This window comes from Antennarius striatus, chromosome 1 (genome assembly GCF_040054535.1).
Source record: "Antennarius striatus isolate MH-2024 chromosome 1, ASM4005453v1, whole genome shotgun sequence".
NCBI classification, from domain to species: Eukaryota; Metazoa; Chordata; class Actinopteri; order Lophiiformes; family Antennariidae; genus Antennarius; species Antennarius striatus.
Genome location: NC_090776.1, coordinates 30,374,604 through 30,392,349, shown reverse-complemented (window position 1 = coordinate 30,392,349; position 17,746 = coordinate 30,374,604). Strand labels below are relative to the sequence as shown.

The 17,746-nt window shown below is 42.6% G+C and overlaps 1 protein-coding gene across 3 annotated transcripts in view; it reads right to left on the bottom strand.

The window, feature by feature from the left end:
- The window catches only part of esrrga (estrogen-related receptor gamma a), a 64,267-nt gene that overhangs the window by 8,649 nt on the left and 37,872 nt on the right, over positions 1–17,746 (bottom strand). For 2 of the 3 annotated variants that reach the window (XM_068314397.1, XM_068314415.1), the window contains exon 6: positions 17,346–17,528. In XM_068314397.1, coding sequence (XP_068170498.1) covers positions 17,346–17,528 — 183 coding nt within the window. The remainder of the gene's footprint in view (positions 1–17,345; positions 17,529–17,746) is intronic. The other variant, XM_068314406.1, reaches the window with a different exon arrangement.

Here is a 17,746-nt window from a genome sequence, read left to right as displayed (position 1 = left end):
CGACTGCTTGCTCTTCTGCTCCCTTTCTTTTCTCTCTTTCCTTTGCTCTGCCACACACACACACACACACACACACACACACACACACACACACACACACACACACACACACACACACACACACACACACACACACACACAAGAAGACAAACACACAAACACATGTCGATTCCCCAGCCGCCCTGCGGCCTGTTTGTCTGCCAAATGAGTCCTGACTGTACGTTTACACCCGAGACCGCACAACAGTCTGGTGCGCAAACACACACACACACACACACACACACACACACACACATACACACACACACACACACACACACACACACACACACACACACCGAGTAGCCGTCTCTCATGCCCCAGTTGCTATACAGGCGCACATGAACACGTATCCAGAAGGCTTATATTTGTTTTCTTGTGGTTACAGGCCAAATGGGAACCAGTAAGAATAGGTTGTGATGTTTATGAGTACTTGTGTATTTGTACTCGTCTGCACACGAATCTATTTGTATTTGCAAATATGTATCTATGCACATCTGCAATCAGAGATGCATCAGCAGAAGGCTGTTCTTTAGGTGTGGATTAATGTGACAGGTGTGAAAATGGGTTGCAGTCCTGACGTGGTCCCGGCTCCAAACACATGACCATTCTTCATATTTTGTCACTGCAGTGGAAAAACTGGATTTCTGGCAATAATTCAGTGTAATTTTTGAGGTCATCACAACTTTGCTGATTAAAGATTTGAAAGGGAGAATTTAAGTGACGTCAATAAGAAATTCATCAATCATATTAGCCCATAGCCAGAATACACCGGAATTAATACATTAATACTGCATTCATACCTGTGTGCTTCATATTAAAAATATTTATGCTCTCAGTAGAAAATTGAGAAGAATAAGAGACAGAAGACCAATAAGAATATATGTGGATATGTCAATTAATTCTAATAAAACACACATTATAATCCCATCCATTGCACATTTGTTTTTATTTTAATTTTGGTAAAGATGGGAGTCCTTCAAATAGGTTTTAATTATGACAAAAACCATGACACAGTCATTAAACCGTGGTACACTCATAGCACCCTTGTGCTCTGTTAGCGTTAACACTCTGCTCCGTCCTGCTTGATCATGACCCTGGGATACGTTTAACGGGAAACTTCTCAGTGTGTCTCAACAATTTAACAGCTAAGGTTCACACACTTAAAAATGAGTTTCACACGTTGTCATAGAAATTCAACACAAAATGGGAAAAACTGAACTTACACTTGGTTTATAGGATGTGGGTGTGAGTTGGGATTATTATTGCAGACAGTGCGGTGTTTACCAATGCCTAAACCATATATTTACACGTATATGCTGGTATCCTCTAAATACCTGCACAATTCTTGACATCAGTCACCAATTTTTTTGTCCTCTTTGGTGTTTTAAAAGACGTTTTGAAAACTGTGATGAAAATTGTTTTATTGCTTGTTACAGGTGTGAGGAGAATATTGGAATGTCTGTGTGCAGCACATTCATGTATTTTCTCTGTGGGGTGCAGATTTAAGTCCTCTGGCCCACTGAGAGAGAGATTGCATGAGGACATGTGAAGTTTCCAACAGTCAGCAACACATCGCTGCCCTGCGTGTGTATTTGCTTGTTTTTGTATGCATACTGTGTAACATGGCCCCAGCGTTCTCTATCGTACCAGTCTCTGTATGTGCTTGTGTTTAAATTTTTGTTACTTTGCCCATTGTTAGATGCTGTGCAATGCAAGTGCACCTTTGTGATACACTCTGACTGTGTATTTGTGTGTGTGTGTGTGTGTGTGTGTGTGTGTGTGTGTGTGTGTGTGTGTGTGTGTGTGTGTGTGTGTCTCAAACTGTTTTGTAATGTGCGTCCAGACGTCGACCCAAATGAACATGGACCCCCTGTCACTGTTTGGCAGGACGGACGTGTGTGTGTGTGTGTGTGTGTGTGTGTGTGTGTGTGTATGTGTGTGTGTGTGTGTTTTCAGTGAATTTGTAGCTTCATTCTTCTGCCTTATTTTTGCACATGTGTCTGTATTTCTGCATTACTGAGTGTTTATGTTCATCTGCGAATGAGACTCATCAGAGGTTTTATGATCCCTCATGCCAGTTTGTTGTTTGACTCTGCAAGAGATCCTGATAAAGAGGGTTTGATTCAAATCTTTTGGAGGGGTAAAGAAGAGTTTATTACATTTCTGGATTTTGGATAATTTTTTCCCCAATTTCTTCAAGAGAATAATAAAATCAGTCAGAGCACAAATGTTCAGCCGTTCTCACTAGAATCCAAACAACTGAAGATTTATACCGAGTCAGCGTGAAAACTCGATCTGGTGAAAGTCCTATAATTATTGCAGTGGTGTTGGTGGAGAAGTACTTTGATACGATTGTTGTCACATCTTTACATTGTTGTGTGATCTTAGAACATATTTCTGTTTGTTGTTACATCAAGTGGTCTGGATTATTAGACATGAAAAAACACCCAAAGTGAATTATTTTACACATTTTATGTTTAGTGGGTCTTATAAAAGCTGCTATTAACTGCTAACAATTATCAGTTTCACTGTTAATTTTAAAGAATATAAGTCAAGATGTTTTTGTTTAATCATGATTAATCGTATTTTATTGTAAAAACACCTTGGTTCACACGTGTGGATCTGGATTTGAGGGGCAGCACTGCAAGCAGAAAATTATTATCACCTTCACTTCCCTCCTTTCTAAAAAATTGTTGGCCAAAATCTCTTTTTTTTAACTCCTCCTTTTTTACTCCTTTTCCATCCTCCCCTCTTCCCCTTTCCCCTTTTTTCCCTGTGTGGCCTCAGGGAGACTGGAGCAGTCATAGGGCTGGAGTAGCCTCTAATCAGTGTGAACAGCCAGCTAATTACCAAACCCTCAGCCCTGGCTGACTGTTAATTGCATACATTAGACACCATCAGCAGCACTGCAAGATTAACACTTAAAATCTTCCCATTCCTGTAGTGGAGTTGAATGCTTTGTGTGTGTCTGTGTGTGTGTGTGTGTGCCTGTGTGTGTGTGTGAAAGAGAGAATGAGGTGGAGAGGAGGGTTGTATTCTCCATGTGCTCGTGTGTGCTGCCTCTGTGGTTGCGGGTGCTAATATTTAACACTTAATTAGACCCAAAATGGAGACACAGTAACGGGGATGGTTATCAAGTGTGATATCTGTTGCCATGGTGGATTTGGCTGGGCTGGGAGCAGCCAGTCGTAGAGGGCAACTCCGTGTCTCTGTGGAGATGACAGATGGAGTGACATTAAGAGTATTGCAGTGGAGGCATTTCAAATAATAAAATATCAATATTTACATTTTAATTACCCACTTCTAGCTCCACCAGGGCTGTGCGTTGAGAAGTGTGTGTGTGAGTGTGTGTGTGGTCACATGCCATGGCGTTCTCCACCGGGGGCCATGGCTCCTTGACTGTTATATAGTTTCAAGAGCGCTGCTCAAGTGAGATGGTCTTGATGAAATTAATATTGCAGTTTTTAGTTTTGTCACGATTTTTGTTTCTGACATTAAAGATTTCTTAAAAATCCTTTTTCATTCAATGTCTACAACATCTTCTCATACAGATGCACACAGGAATGACCCCCCACTTCCCTGTGTGTGTGTGTGTGTGTGTGTGTGTGTGTGTGTGTGTGTGTGTGTGTGTGTGTGTGTGTGTGTGTGTGTGTGTGTTTTTAAAAAAAGCTCCACCGTTTTAGATGTTCTCTGTAAATCATTCCAGCATTTTTGCATAGTTGTGGAAAGAGTCTGTCTGTCTTTCCATCTGTCTTCTTGTCTAGTCTTTAATCAATTTATTTTCCCAGTTTGTTCAATTAACTGGATTGTGACAGTCTATTGATCTCTTGGTGGATTAACTTTTCAGAACAATATCCAACCATGACATATTCTCCTGAAAAGACAAAATCCATAGTACAAGCATCAGCAAATTGGCTGCCCGACTGCCTAGACTATTGGGCAGGAGACATTTTTGCTTTCAAAGATTTTAAAAGCAGCAAAGTAAATATTACTATCAAAATACTTGCATTGTGGACATGACACATTTTCCAGTGGAACCCCCCCCAAAACAAATAAAAAAGAAAACAAAAAAACATTTCTGATTTTTAAATAGAAACTTGATGATTTAGGCTGATGGTCCCTGTCCAGACCTGGTGTCTGTATATGAGATTATGAGGCTATGTTGATTCTATCTTCCTAATCCCCCATAGCCTTCCATAGTCAGAGACCTCAGAAACTCCACAGGGATTAATTTACCATTCACAGATTATAGATATGGTTTCCAATATCATCCAGGACAAGCATTAGAGGAAGGGCTCAACAATGGAGCAATGAGGAAAGGGAGAAGAGAGCAAATGAGAGCGAGAAAGAGACACACATATACAGTACATACACACACACACACACACACACACACACACACACACACACACACACACACACACACACACACACACACACACACACACACACACACACACACACACAGAATAAAAGACAAAGATGAAAACGAATGCACATGGGAGTCTGTCCTACAGCATCGTACCTTAATGTCCTAGCTTGAAGACAAGAACATTAGACCTCATTCCACCTCCTCATCTGGGCCTGAAAAAGTCTAGGCTGAAAATCTTAATTAATTGTCCAATAGTGCTGCAGGGTCATTATGCATTGCAATAAAGAAGCGTGTAATTATGAGATTTAACAGCCATTACTGAGGCCAGGAACTCATATGTCATCATCAGCAACCAAGCCAATGGTTTGGTACGGCTGCGTGTGTGGCTTGATGGACAGTACACACACACACTCACACACACACACACACACACACACACACACACACACATACACACACACACACACACACACACACACACACACATACACACACACGTCTATATGTACACATTGTTTATGTATATACACAGTGTTGGGATATACGAAAACGACACACTCTGATACTGACAAAAATAGTTGTTGTTCCATATACATGCAGACTAATAGCACAAGAGTAGAATGCATACAAACAGGAACACACAGGCACACACACACACACACACACACACACACACACACACACACACACACACACACACACACACACACACACACACACACACACTCTGACCCAGACAATAAGGCAACAGGCTGCGATAGCAGTCTGCAAATGAAACATCCCATCAAGATTAAATAGGCACAAACACACATAAATTACTGTTGCATGTGTGTTCTGTGCTCATGCAGATGAAATACAGGGACCACAGACAGTCATCTTCCATATAACACGTGGGAAGTGACACACCCGTATGATGGAGTTCTGTGGACGAAGAGAACAACCTGTACTAACAATATAATATATTCTACACCACATTGTGTGTGTTAACAATTTAGTGCATATTCCACACCATGGTGTAGAATATGAACTACCTCGATCTGACCACGAGTGGTGTTCTTTTCTTGGACTTCTGTGCTGGCCACAGGTTGGCCTTAACTAACACCTTATTCAAGCAGAGGGCAGTCCATAAGTGTACATGGCACCAGGACACCCCAGGGCCTAGGCTGAAGGTCACCGATTGACTTTGTTGTTGGATCATCAGACCTCCGACAGCGTGTCTTGGACACTTGGGTGAAAAGAGGGGTAGAGCTGTCAACCGATCAACAGCTTGTGGTGAGCTGGATCTGCTGGCAGAGCAGGGGATTTGACAGACTTGTCAGACCCAAACATGTTTTGGAGGTATGTTGGGAAAGTCTGGTGGAAAGAGGTCTTCAAGTCCCACCTTTGGGAGAGATTCTCCCAGAACCCACATGAGGTTGGGGACATCGAGTTAGACTGGACCATGTTCTCCACCTCCATTGTCTAAGCGGCGTCTGGGAGCTGCTGTCACAAGGCATCTGGTTTCACGAGGAACAACACGGTTTAGTCCCGGTTCTGCACACTTCATCGAATGCTCGAGGGTTTGTGGGAGTTTGCCCAACCAGTCCATATGTGCTCTGTGAATCTGGAGAAGGCATTCGACCGCGTCCCTCATGGCACGTCGTGTGGAGTGCTCTGGGAGTATGGAGTTCAAGGCCCTTTGCTGAGGGCTGTCTGGTTCCTGTATGGTCGGAGCTGGAGCTTGGTTCACATTGCCGGCAGTAAGTCAGAGTTGTTCCAGGTGCATGTTGGACTTTGGCAGGGCTGCCCTCTATCACCGGTTCTGTTCATGAACTTGATGGGCAGAATTTCTGGGCACAATCTGGGGCCTGAGGCAGTTCGGTTTGGGGACCAAAGATGGGATGATATAAGATTTTTATTTTGTTTTTTGTGGATGATGTCCTGCCTGCCTCATCAAACCTAGACCCTCAGCCTACACTGGGACGGTTTGCAGCTTGTTCACGAGTAAAGGAAGGATGGAAGGTGTGATTGACAGATGAATCTGTGCAGCGGCTGCAGTGTTGTATGGGTCTGTCGTGGTGAAGACGGAACGAAGTCGGAAGGCGAAGCTCTTGATTTACCAGTCAATCTGCATTCCTACTCTCACCTATGGTCATGAGCTGTGGGATATGACCGGGTGAGAATTCAGGGTGGCTGGGCACACCCTTAGGGTGGGGAGCTCAGTCACTGGGAAGGAGCTCGGAGTGGAGCCACTGCTCCTCCGTATCAAGTGGAGCCAGCTGAGGTGGCTTGGGCATCTCTTCCAGATGCCTCCTGGACACCTCCCCGGGGAGGTGTTCCAGGTGTGTCCGGAACACGCCCGGAACACCTCCCTGGGGAGACCTAGCACACACTGGAGAGATTATGTCTCTCAGCTGACCTGGAAACGCCTTGGGATCTCTCCTAAAGAGCTAGATGAGATGTCGGGAGAGGAAAGTATGGGCATCCCTGAGATTGTTGCCTCTGTGATTCTGGGTAAGCTGTGGCAGATGGGTGGATGGATGGATGGATGGATGGATGGATGGATGGATGGATGGATGGATGGATGGATGTTATGTGTGTGTTTTATTTAAGAGGAACTTTGAAGGTGGAGAGAAATGGAGAGAAAACAAAGGGGGATTGACAAATATGAACCTACATTAAAGGGAGAGGTAGCAGAAAAAAATGTGGAACCACATAAGGACTGAGGGAGCACAGGAGTAATGTCATGATAAGAAACAGATGAACAGTTGATGAGGAAAGAAGGGGGAAGGGATAAAGGGAAGGAAAAGGCAGACACAGAAACAGTGAGGAAAGTTAGATCGGTAGAGATGGTATGGGGGAGAGAGATAACTGTTTCACACCTGTTTGTGAACTTTGCATGAACCGACAAAAATAATGTGATGCCACAACAAGCCCGCCCCCCCTTCCACCACATTTTCTACATCCCTAAGTGTGTGATATGTGAACGTCTGTAAATCTATATATGTGTGTGAACTCTTCATTTCGCCTTTTGGTGGGTCTGTGTGTGTATGTGTGTGTCTGTATGCGTGTGTGTGTGTGTGTGTGTGTGTGTGTGTGTGTGTGTGTGTGTGTGTGTGTGTGTGTGTGTGTGTGTGTGTGTGTCTGTGTGTACATGTGTGCTCCAAAAGGATGATGATGATTTGAAATGGAGTTTGGCCTGTGCGTAATTATGATCATCTATCTTTATGCCCCGCCAGCATATCATATCATATCACATCACATCATCTCTCCCCCTCTCTCTCGCTGTCTGTCTCCATGCTCCTTTCTCTATCTCTCCATCTCAGCCTCTGTCTTTCTCACACACACACACACACACACACACACACACACACACACACACACACACACACACACACACACACACACACACACACACACACACAAGCAAACTGAAAGTGGTAAAAGCCGACTGTTTGCCAGTGATGACTCAAATGATGATGGGCTCAGATGCTGTGCTGATTTATCTGTTACTGCTCATCTGATGTCGCATATTAAAGAAAATATTCACATCTATGGATTTGTGCATTTGTGCACATTCACTGTGTATTAATGCCACTTCAGCAGTGGGGTTTTGTGTGTTTGGAAGTGTACATTTGTGTGTTCACGTATATATTTATGATACGTGTTTATGTATGCATGTCCATACTACTTCTGTGTGTGTGTGTGTGTGTGTGTGTGTGTGTGTGTGTGTGTGTGTGTGTGTGTGTGTTTGTGTGCATATTTGTGACAGACATTATTTGATGCAGATTAGTTCATGTACTTAGATTGCAAGCTCTGTCTCAATGGCTGATAGACAAATGAATTTGATTTGCTAATGTAATCAAACTAATAAGAAAAGCAGCAATGGGCTGCAGAGTGTGAATCTCACTGCACTATCTCAGTTTTCTATGACTTTTATCTGCACATCTACCCCAGAACAACTTTCATTAGTAAATGCTTTAAAAATACAATCAAAAGTGTTAAAATTCATTCTCATGAAAGACCGCACATGATGGATGGTCAGGAACGAAACAGAATCCAATCAGGCACCGCTTTCTCTTTCAGAATCAATCTTAATATGAAGTTGTTTTATTTATTTGGTAATAGTGCTGAAACTATAATGGTTGGTGATACGGATGCTACCCCACCTCCACAAGGTGGGTTTTTTTTTTTGTATTCAGGTCTGATGCATGACACACATGGATGCAGTGACAGCGACAGTACGATGTGTGAAGCAAGCTGTGTGAGCCTGTCCGAATGATGTGTCAGGTCAGGTAAAGTATGTGTCACCGGCAAGGTGTGAGCTGATAGAAGTAATACAAGTGTGTGTGTGTGTGTGTGTGTGTGTGTGTGTGTGTGTGTGTGTGTGTGTGTGTGTGTGTGTGTGTGTGTGTGTGTGTGTGTGTGTATGTGTGTGTATGCGTACAGTGTGTAAATATTAGTATTGTTTGTGAAGTGGCCACCTAGAGCCATGTGTGTTTTAGTGTCATCGTGGGCACATCACCATGGAAACAACGCGGAGATGTCAAAACAAATATAGAACTTGGGGTAAATGGGCAACAAGAGACTAAATACGTGACTGAATTTGTGTGTGGTACCTCATTTCACAAAAGGTGCATCACATCACAGATATGGATATAAAGACTATCTCTCTTCTTAATTTTTTTTGAGACTATTGACAGGTATTCAGGCCTGTCTCAATGGACCAAGCATTTGTGATGTCCCCTTAAACATGGATGTAAAGTTAATATTGTAGCTTGGTGCTGTAGCATCACAGACTACATTTCTTCAGTATAATACACTCAAGCCTCTCCTTTTATAGGCAATATTTAATATATCACCTTTGTTTTTTTTAAAATTTAAACCAATAAATAGTTTTGGTTTGATCCAAACCAACATGTGTGGCAAAAAAAAAAACACACGAAGAAAAGCAAAGAAAAAAAGGACCATGTTTCCTCCTGTGTTGTGCCACATTTATGACATGTCTCCACTACCTAGAGACTTCATCTGATGAAGAAATAAAGACTCCATCTAAACATTAAGTTCAGATATCATTCAAATCTGATTTTCATGTTTGTTTTCATCTATAAACAGGGATTTAGTTTTGAGTATGGGTTGCACAACAAAACCATATGGTGATGATGTGATGGAAAATTGGATGTCTCTTATGCACAAACGCTTGCAATAAAACGAACGAATAAAAGCAAACACAGACTTGAAAGCACAGCATTAACCTGTAAATATGTTATATATAAGAGAAAAGCAGATATAAGACACTCACAACAGAGCTCAGAAAAATAGAGAAACAGCTGGAAACGCACACAGGACATTAGATGCTTACGCATTTATATAAATTAGATTCTGATTCAAAATCTAAATTCTAATGACGGCATTTGAGTGAATTTTGAGTGAATCTTGTGGGAAATTAGATGAAAATAAGGGGAAATGTGAGGCTTTTACTTCATGTCTATCTATCACTGTGAAGGCTTGACAAAATATTTGTGTTTTACACTTCCCCTCACTGCCGTGTTAATGCTTGTACGTCTATAGCATCTACTGTATTGATGTGTCCACAGTACAGTATGTGAATGCACTCTAGCCTTTTATGCGTTGGAAAGGTACCCAGCATTCTCTGACTACCAAGGTGAGCTAGCCTTAGTCGACAGGCTGGGGTCGAATCTGCATGTATGTATTTGTGTACTGGATGTGTTGTGGTGAGTTTGTGTGTACAAGTGTCCAAAGTCTGGGGTTCTATAGAGGAAGGTCACAGACGTGAAATCGAGAGACAGACTAAAAGATAAAGGAAGTCCTGTTAGAAAAGTTTTGTGTGCGCACGTGTGTGTGTCTGTGTGGGTGTTAGTGGAGAGATATTTCTGCTTTGATTTACCACTCTGTGACCCAAAGCCCAACAAGCTTTTTGCTGATTGATGACAACACCAGACTTAATGAGGAGAGCCATGGGAGTGACATCACCAGCAGTCTGGATTTTACATTTGCCACACACACACACACACACACACACACACACACACACACACACACACACACACACACACACACACACAAGCACACACACACAAGCACACACACACACGCACACACACACACACACACACACACACACACACACACACACACACACACACACACACACACACACACACACACACACGGCTGTTTTGCATCCCTGGGAGCTCATTGTCAAGTGTTTTAATGTGTGTCAGTGTTAATTTAGAGAGATGCATTTTCAGACTTAAAGATGTGTGTGTGTGTGTGTGTGTGTGTGTGTGTGTGTGTGTGTGTGTGTGTGTGTGTGTGTGTGTGTGTGTGTGTGTGTGTGTGTGTGTGTGTGTGTGTGTGTGTGTGTGTGTGCTTGTGTGTGTGTGCTTGTGTGTGTGTGTGTGTGTGTGTGTGTGTGTGTTTGGGGGTTGCATGCGCAGAGGTTCCCTTTGACTGCTGGACTCAACATTTGATTTGCTAAAAGGAGCATGGCACTTCTATTAATCAATATTTGCTGACTGACTGGTTGTCTTTCTGGCTGATTGGCTTTGTAGTTACTTGACTGACCAATTGGCTAACTAAGTGAATGACTGTCTGGCAATCTGGGGAACTGACTGCTTGACTTCCTCCTCTTCTCCTTTGGGCTTTTCCCTTCAAGGGTCTTCACAGCCAATCAGTGTCCTCCATCTAACCCTGTCTTCTCATCCTCTTCTCTCACACCAACTACCTTCATGTCCTCTTTCACTACATCCATAAACCTCCTCTTTGGTCTTCCTCTAGGCCTCCTGCCTGGCAGTTCAGAACTCAGCATCCTTCTACCAATATATTCACTATCTCTCCTCTGGACATGTCCAAACCATCTCAGTCTGGCCTCTCTGACTTTATCTCCAAATACTTCAAAACCTCCACCTTCTTGATCTCTTCTCCCTGTAACCTCACTCTTCCACTTGGGTCCCTCTCATTCACACACATGTACTCTGTCTTACTGCGGCTAACCTTCATTCCTCTCCTTTCCAGGACAAACCTCCACCTCTCTAGCTTCTCCTCCACCTGTTCCCTGCTCTCACTGCAGATCACAATGTCATCTGCAAACATCATAGTCCATGGAGATTCCTGTCTAACCTCGTCTGTCAGCCTGTCCATCACCATAGCAACAAGAAGGGGCTCAGAGCTGATCCCTGATGCAGTCCCACCTCCACCTTGAACTCCTCTTGTCACACCTACACACACCTCACCACTGTCTTACAGTCCTCATACATGTCCTGCACCGCTCTAACATACTTCTCTGCCACTCCAGACTTCCTCATACAATACCACAGTTCCTCTCTGGACACCCTGTCGTCAGCTTTCTCCAGATCTACAAAAACACAATGCAGCTCCCTCTGGCCTTCTCTGTACTTCTCTATCAACATCCTCAGAGCAAATACTGCATCTGTAGTACTCTTTTTTGGCATGAAACCATACTGCTGCTCACAAATGTTCACTTCTGCCCTTAGTCTAGCTTCCACTACTCTCTCCCATAACTTCATTGTATGGCTCATCAGCTTTATTCCTCTGTAGTTGCCACAACTCTGCACATCTCCCTTGTTCTTAAAAATGGGCACCAGCACACTTCTCCTCCATTCCTCAGGCTCTGACTGCTTCACTAGCCAAAGAAAAGAATTCTCAGTGATGACTATTTGTAACATAACTGAATGAGCACAGCATGAACAACAGAGGTAACGTTAATGGAGGGCTGAGCGTCTTGTGATGTAAGATGTCTTAAAAGATCGTCTGATTCAATAAACTTGAACTCAATAAACCTGGATCGCTGTGGAAAGATACAGACGGACCTATGATTGAGACAATGGTGATGGCTGGATGAGAGAACAAGAGAAGAGCGGGGCTGGGAGGTGTGGGAGGGAATGAGGGTTGAGAGATGAGGTTGACTTCATAATGATGAGGTTAAGGATACCATGGAGAGAGAGGGTGGAGGTCAAGTAAGAGAGAGAGAGAACAGGAGGGGGAGTGAGAGAGAGGTGGGAGTAAAGACGGAGAAAAAGAGAGGTCACAAGAGAGGTGGAAGAGGTGGGGGATATTTAGCCACCAGGTCAGAATAGTATTGTGTTAAAGGCTCTTTGGGAGTATCTGTGTTATACTGAGGTAATGTATGTGACCTCCGTGCTTCCCATTCTAAATTTCCCCTCTCCTTTCAGCCTCATGTTTAATTTCAAACCCCCACCTCCATTATCCTTTATCCTATTTCCCTCTGACATGTTCCTTCACACTGATTAAGGTGTATATTATAATCTAATGAAGAGGATGAATCACAAGATGAATAATTCTAAATAACAAAAGGAGAAAATTGTCAACTTTTAAGAAAGAAGAATGATTATTATGAATCTAGAGGTTCTCCATTGGTTTTGATTACACAAAAGTTCCCAATAATATTTCATGAGTTTTGTGAGAGTGACACTCATCTTTCCTTCCTGGACACCCTGGAAACAGGACACAGGTGCTTTGTGTCCTTATACCGTGTTTTGAAATGTCAACCTGGGCTGTAGGAGGTGTACTCCCCTTTTAACCAATAGGACCACATCACTGTCCAAGTCCAGTCCTGTATAATACTTTTCTCTATGGCTATAGGCTATGAGTCTTCCTAATAGAGACCTAGACTACGGTCATGTTTTCAGCACCAGTATGAGGTATTTCAGCGCCCAGGCTCATCCTCAAACCTGATCAAGGAGGAAAAAGAACAAAGCAGCATGGGCAATGATAAAGAGACGGGCCAATCACAAGCTGAATGACAGTCAAGAACATGCAAAAAACATGAGGCAAGGAAACGTCTTCCTCTCCCCATGTCCCATGGCCATTGCCTCCAAGACCCACTGCTTTCCATATCTCCATAAAGGTCGATGAAATGAATGGGCCGACAGCAACCCCACATTCACCTCCCTTCCCCCCTTTTTACAGCTCAATCATACTGTCGACACACAGACTGCTTATCCTGACTGTCTAAATTGAAAGGGGAGTGGAAGGAAGAGAAAGAGAAAGACTGAACGAAAAGAAAGTGCAAAGAAGAGATAGTGAAACAAGAGAATAGTGGCGTGGCAGCGGAGGGCAGCCCGAGAGCAATTTCTCTCTTGAATAAAGAAAGAATGGGGGAGGGGTCTGTAAGAAGAAGCACTAATGGCAAGGCCCCTGGTTCTAGTAAAATAGACTGTGTTATAGGTTCCTGCTGTCGTTCGTTGATTCATTCATTTGTTCGTCCCTGGCTCTTTAGTCGAGTCAAGTGCTCGCTTGTCTGTCTTTTCCTTTTGTGTTGGAGAGTCTCGATAAGAGCTGCTGGTATGACTGCCTGGTCGTCAGCTATTACAGAGACAGCAAGGGAGAGAACAGAAAAGAGGATGAAAAAACTCATTCGTCTGAGGTAAATGACTCATTCTGAATGGCTTCTTCTCTATTAATTCACTCTTCACTCCTGTCTCAATATTTACTGTTCTACTCCTCCGCTCACCTGACCGTTACCTTTTATTCCTTCAACACACACACTTGACTATGACATGCTGCCTAATATACCAGCGAAGTTGTCTCTCAGAGAGCTATTAAAATGGAATAAGATATCTTGTTCTTCTCTCTTGGGTGTCTTTTTGAACAATGTTTCCACCACTGCTTCCTGGGTGTGACAGAATTTGGCACTTATATTATAAGATCAAATTTTTTTATTGTGCAGTGCAAAACTTCACTTGTACTATTGGCACAATTCAACTGCTGGATTACCACGCTGTGGGTACGGCACACACAATATGAAGACGCTTTAGTTTTAACACCCTAATGCCACATTAAAAAACACTATACGTATTTCGAATGACAGTTTCAATTATCGGCATACAGTACGCCCCCGATCCTCATGGTTAATGCGTTCCAGGAACCACAAACGATTAATTCCGAGATAGAGTGACGAACTATTTTTCTTGTTGTTTACAGTAATTTGAATGTTTATGACCCCCCCCATGTTGATATCACACCACCTTCTATCTGTATTTCCTTTTCCCACACTCTGATAGACTGTTCAACACACATTTGTGTCTCACTTCAGACTGACCCAATACAGTCTTCCCCCAAGTATCTAACCTTAACCTCTAATCCCCACCCAACCCCACCCACCCTTCTGAACAAAGATATACATCTAAGTCTTGATCAACTCATCAATGGAAAAAAAAAATCCATTGATCAATCAGCAAAGATCTGTATGTGTTTGTGTTCCCATGTTTGCATGCATGTCTACTGTTTGTGATGCAGACACGCTCATGTGTGAAGTGTCTTGTGGGAAACAAGGGAAACACACAGATTCTGAAACCTCATTTTCTTCTCCTAATGACATATCAGATGTTTGCATACAGGCCATATCAGTATGGAAATGAACGTGCACACACGCATACAGTCACAGCTTCAGACTAAAAGAACCAATCCAAAAGACTCGTGTGTACGAGTGTGACTGCCTCTAAGGTTGGGCGAAGCTGTGCGTCACACATAACTACCAACACACACACACACACACACACACGCACACACACACACACACACAAGTAGCCTTGTTATCCCGGGCCCTGTCTTGGAGGCTGCCTCTCTAACTCTGAGTGATGTTTAAATTAGTTTACAATTTAGCCTCCTCGCTATCTGCAGACGGCTCTTAACTCAGTGTGCCTATGTGATGGGATTTTGTGTGTGTGTGTTTGTGCATGTGTGAGTGTAACAAATTGTTACCAGTACAGCAGACATCTAATGACTTCAAATTAGCTGCCTGGCATTCGCCTTGACACGTTTTTACCACTGAGCGGCTTCTGTGTGTGTGTGTGTGTGTGTGTGTGTGTGTGTGTGTCTACGCAGCTCTGCGCAGCCATATCATGAAGCATAAATTGGCTTCACCTCTCCTCCCTCTACCTCTGTCTTTTCTTCTCTTTGTTTCTCTGTCTCTCTCCATCAATTTGATTAAAAAAATTACTGTAGCATAGCGAGCAGAGACGTGTGCATGTGTGTGTTCACGTGTACACCCTGGTCAGAGTCAGTCTAACACACTCTTGACAAGATGTGGAACAAGACAGCTCTAAAAAGGTTAACAGGTCTATTCTTTTCTACTCTATTCAAGTCTTATGTCACGGTAAGGTCTTTATTGTTTGCACTTGTGTGTGTGTGTGTGTGTGTGTGTGTGTGTGTGTGAGACTGATAAAGAACATTGAGGAGGTGTGTTTCTTTCTGACAATCCTTTCAATCTACTGTGAACATTAGATCAGTTTGTATATGTGTGTGAGAGAAAGCATTAGATCAGTGTTGAGTCTTGTAAGCAATGATGATTTCAGAAAGTGTTCACACACACACACACACACACACACACACACACACACACACACACACACACACACACACACCTTGTGTATGTCAGTGTCTACACGTGTGTGTCTTCATGCATGCTTGTGATGGATGTACAGGTGCAGAGGTACGGAGAGAGAAGAGGATGGAGAGAAGAGATAAATGGATTAAAAGAGTAAAATGCAGGACAGGCCGATTAGAGAAAAGGACAGCGTATTGGATTAAGACTATATGTTGCTTAGAAAGAGAAGAAAACATATTCAAAGAGCTACATTTGGTGTAGAGATCAATATAAATGTCTGCTCACTGCTCGTATAGCAGCACATAGATCAATACACTAACAAGAAGAAATATACATTTCCATTTCTCTCACACTCACTCTTTTTTTCTTTCTCTCTGTTGCTTCCACATGTATTGATGATATATAATATATTTGTAAACTCTGCAAACAAAGACCATTGACTTAATGTCATGGATTCATGAGGTATTTATGCTTCTAATAATCCATTTCCTCCTGTTCTATTCTATTCTATTCTATTCTATTCTATTCTATTCTATTCTAATCTGTTCTATTCTATTCTATTCTATTCTGTCTCCACCCAACAATGGGACTAATCTTCATGCTAATCTGTGTTAATCTGAGACACTCCTCTTTCTTTCTCACCTATGTGATAGTAGGATACCTCACAAAGAACAAAATCAGATTCCGGCTGTCATTTTACAACCAGCTCCACGTCTTCCTCTTCATTTTAGAATTCATAATCATCAGTCATGTTCTCTTGTCCTGTTCTGTTAGCTGTCCACTGCTGTTTTTATTCTGCTTTATTTTTGTGTCTGTTACTATTTAATTTTTCTCATTTTGTCATACAGGTTAATTTTTTTTTAACAGATTACGGCAGTAGAGTTAATTTAGGCGGATTAGTTTCCTGTGTTTTGGTAATGAGTCTCTAGACGGTCTTTGACACACAACAGTTTTGTGGAGAAGCAGGTGATGTCCACCAGACATGAAGGAGTCATAGCAGCAAGTAAAGTTTATTGTATATAAAACACATCATTATTTGCTAGAATGAGAAGTTTCTTTAGGGCTTTATGTAGTTAGATTTGCTTCATTTCCTTTCTAACTGTGGCACTCAAACTTTGGCAACACTTACCATTCAATGTCCAAACCTGTCAGTGGTGCTGCATATTCATTTTGATTTCATTTACTTTCTTTATTCACATTTTCAACACTAAGAATTAAAAATTGTTACCAAACTACACAACATATGATTTAAAGGCTGTAGTGGAAAACATTCAACTATACGGTCTTCACAATACGACTGACTCCTTTGTATGTTTTTATCTCAGCCAAACTACTCAGGACTGGTCTTAAAGGTCATTAAATATTCCAAGACAGTTCTTTGCGATAGTTTTCATTACAGAAATGTCCAGGACAAGGCTCGGTCTACGTTTAAAGGTCACAAATTAGCACCAGGTGTACTTGTATGTATGTAGATCTGCTTGAAGTGCATCTGGAACACCTGTGTGTTTGTGTGTACTGGTTTTCGGTGTGAATGTGGGGTTCAGCAGCCTTTCGTCCTACCTGGGATATGTTTCGCCCAGCCGATGTTAACCACCAGCTCTCTATCCGCGAGGTCACACAGCGTGGTCAGGGCCTTGATGTCGCTGTCGGGTACTGTGGGGTCAGGCATGGCGTAAATCTTCTCTGGCTCGGCCACCAGCAGGTGAGAGACAATTTTGTTATCTGCAAGGCAGCCAAAGGCAACTGACATGACCACCAGACAAGGAGAAAGACACAGAAACAGAGAGATGGTGAATTTTTGCCATTTTAAGCTACAAGCTGTTCCACACCAGTAAGGTGCAAAAAACTGAAAGGTAACAAACTTCCTTCTAACATGGTAAAAACATGAAATCAGACAAGGAGAAGGACACCGGGACACATTTATCAAATCAGAGTATATCACAGTATTGTGACGTCAGATG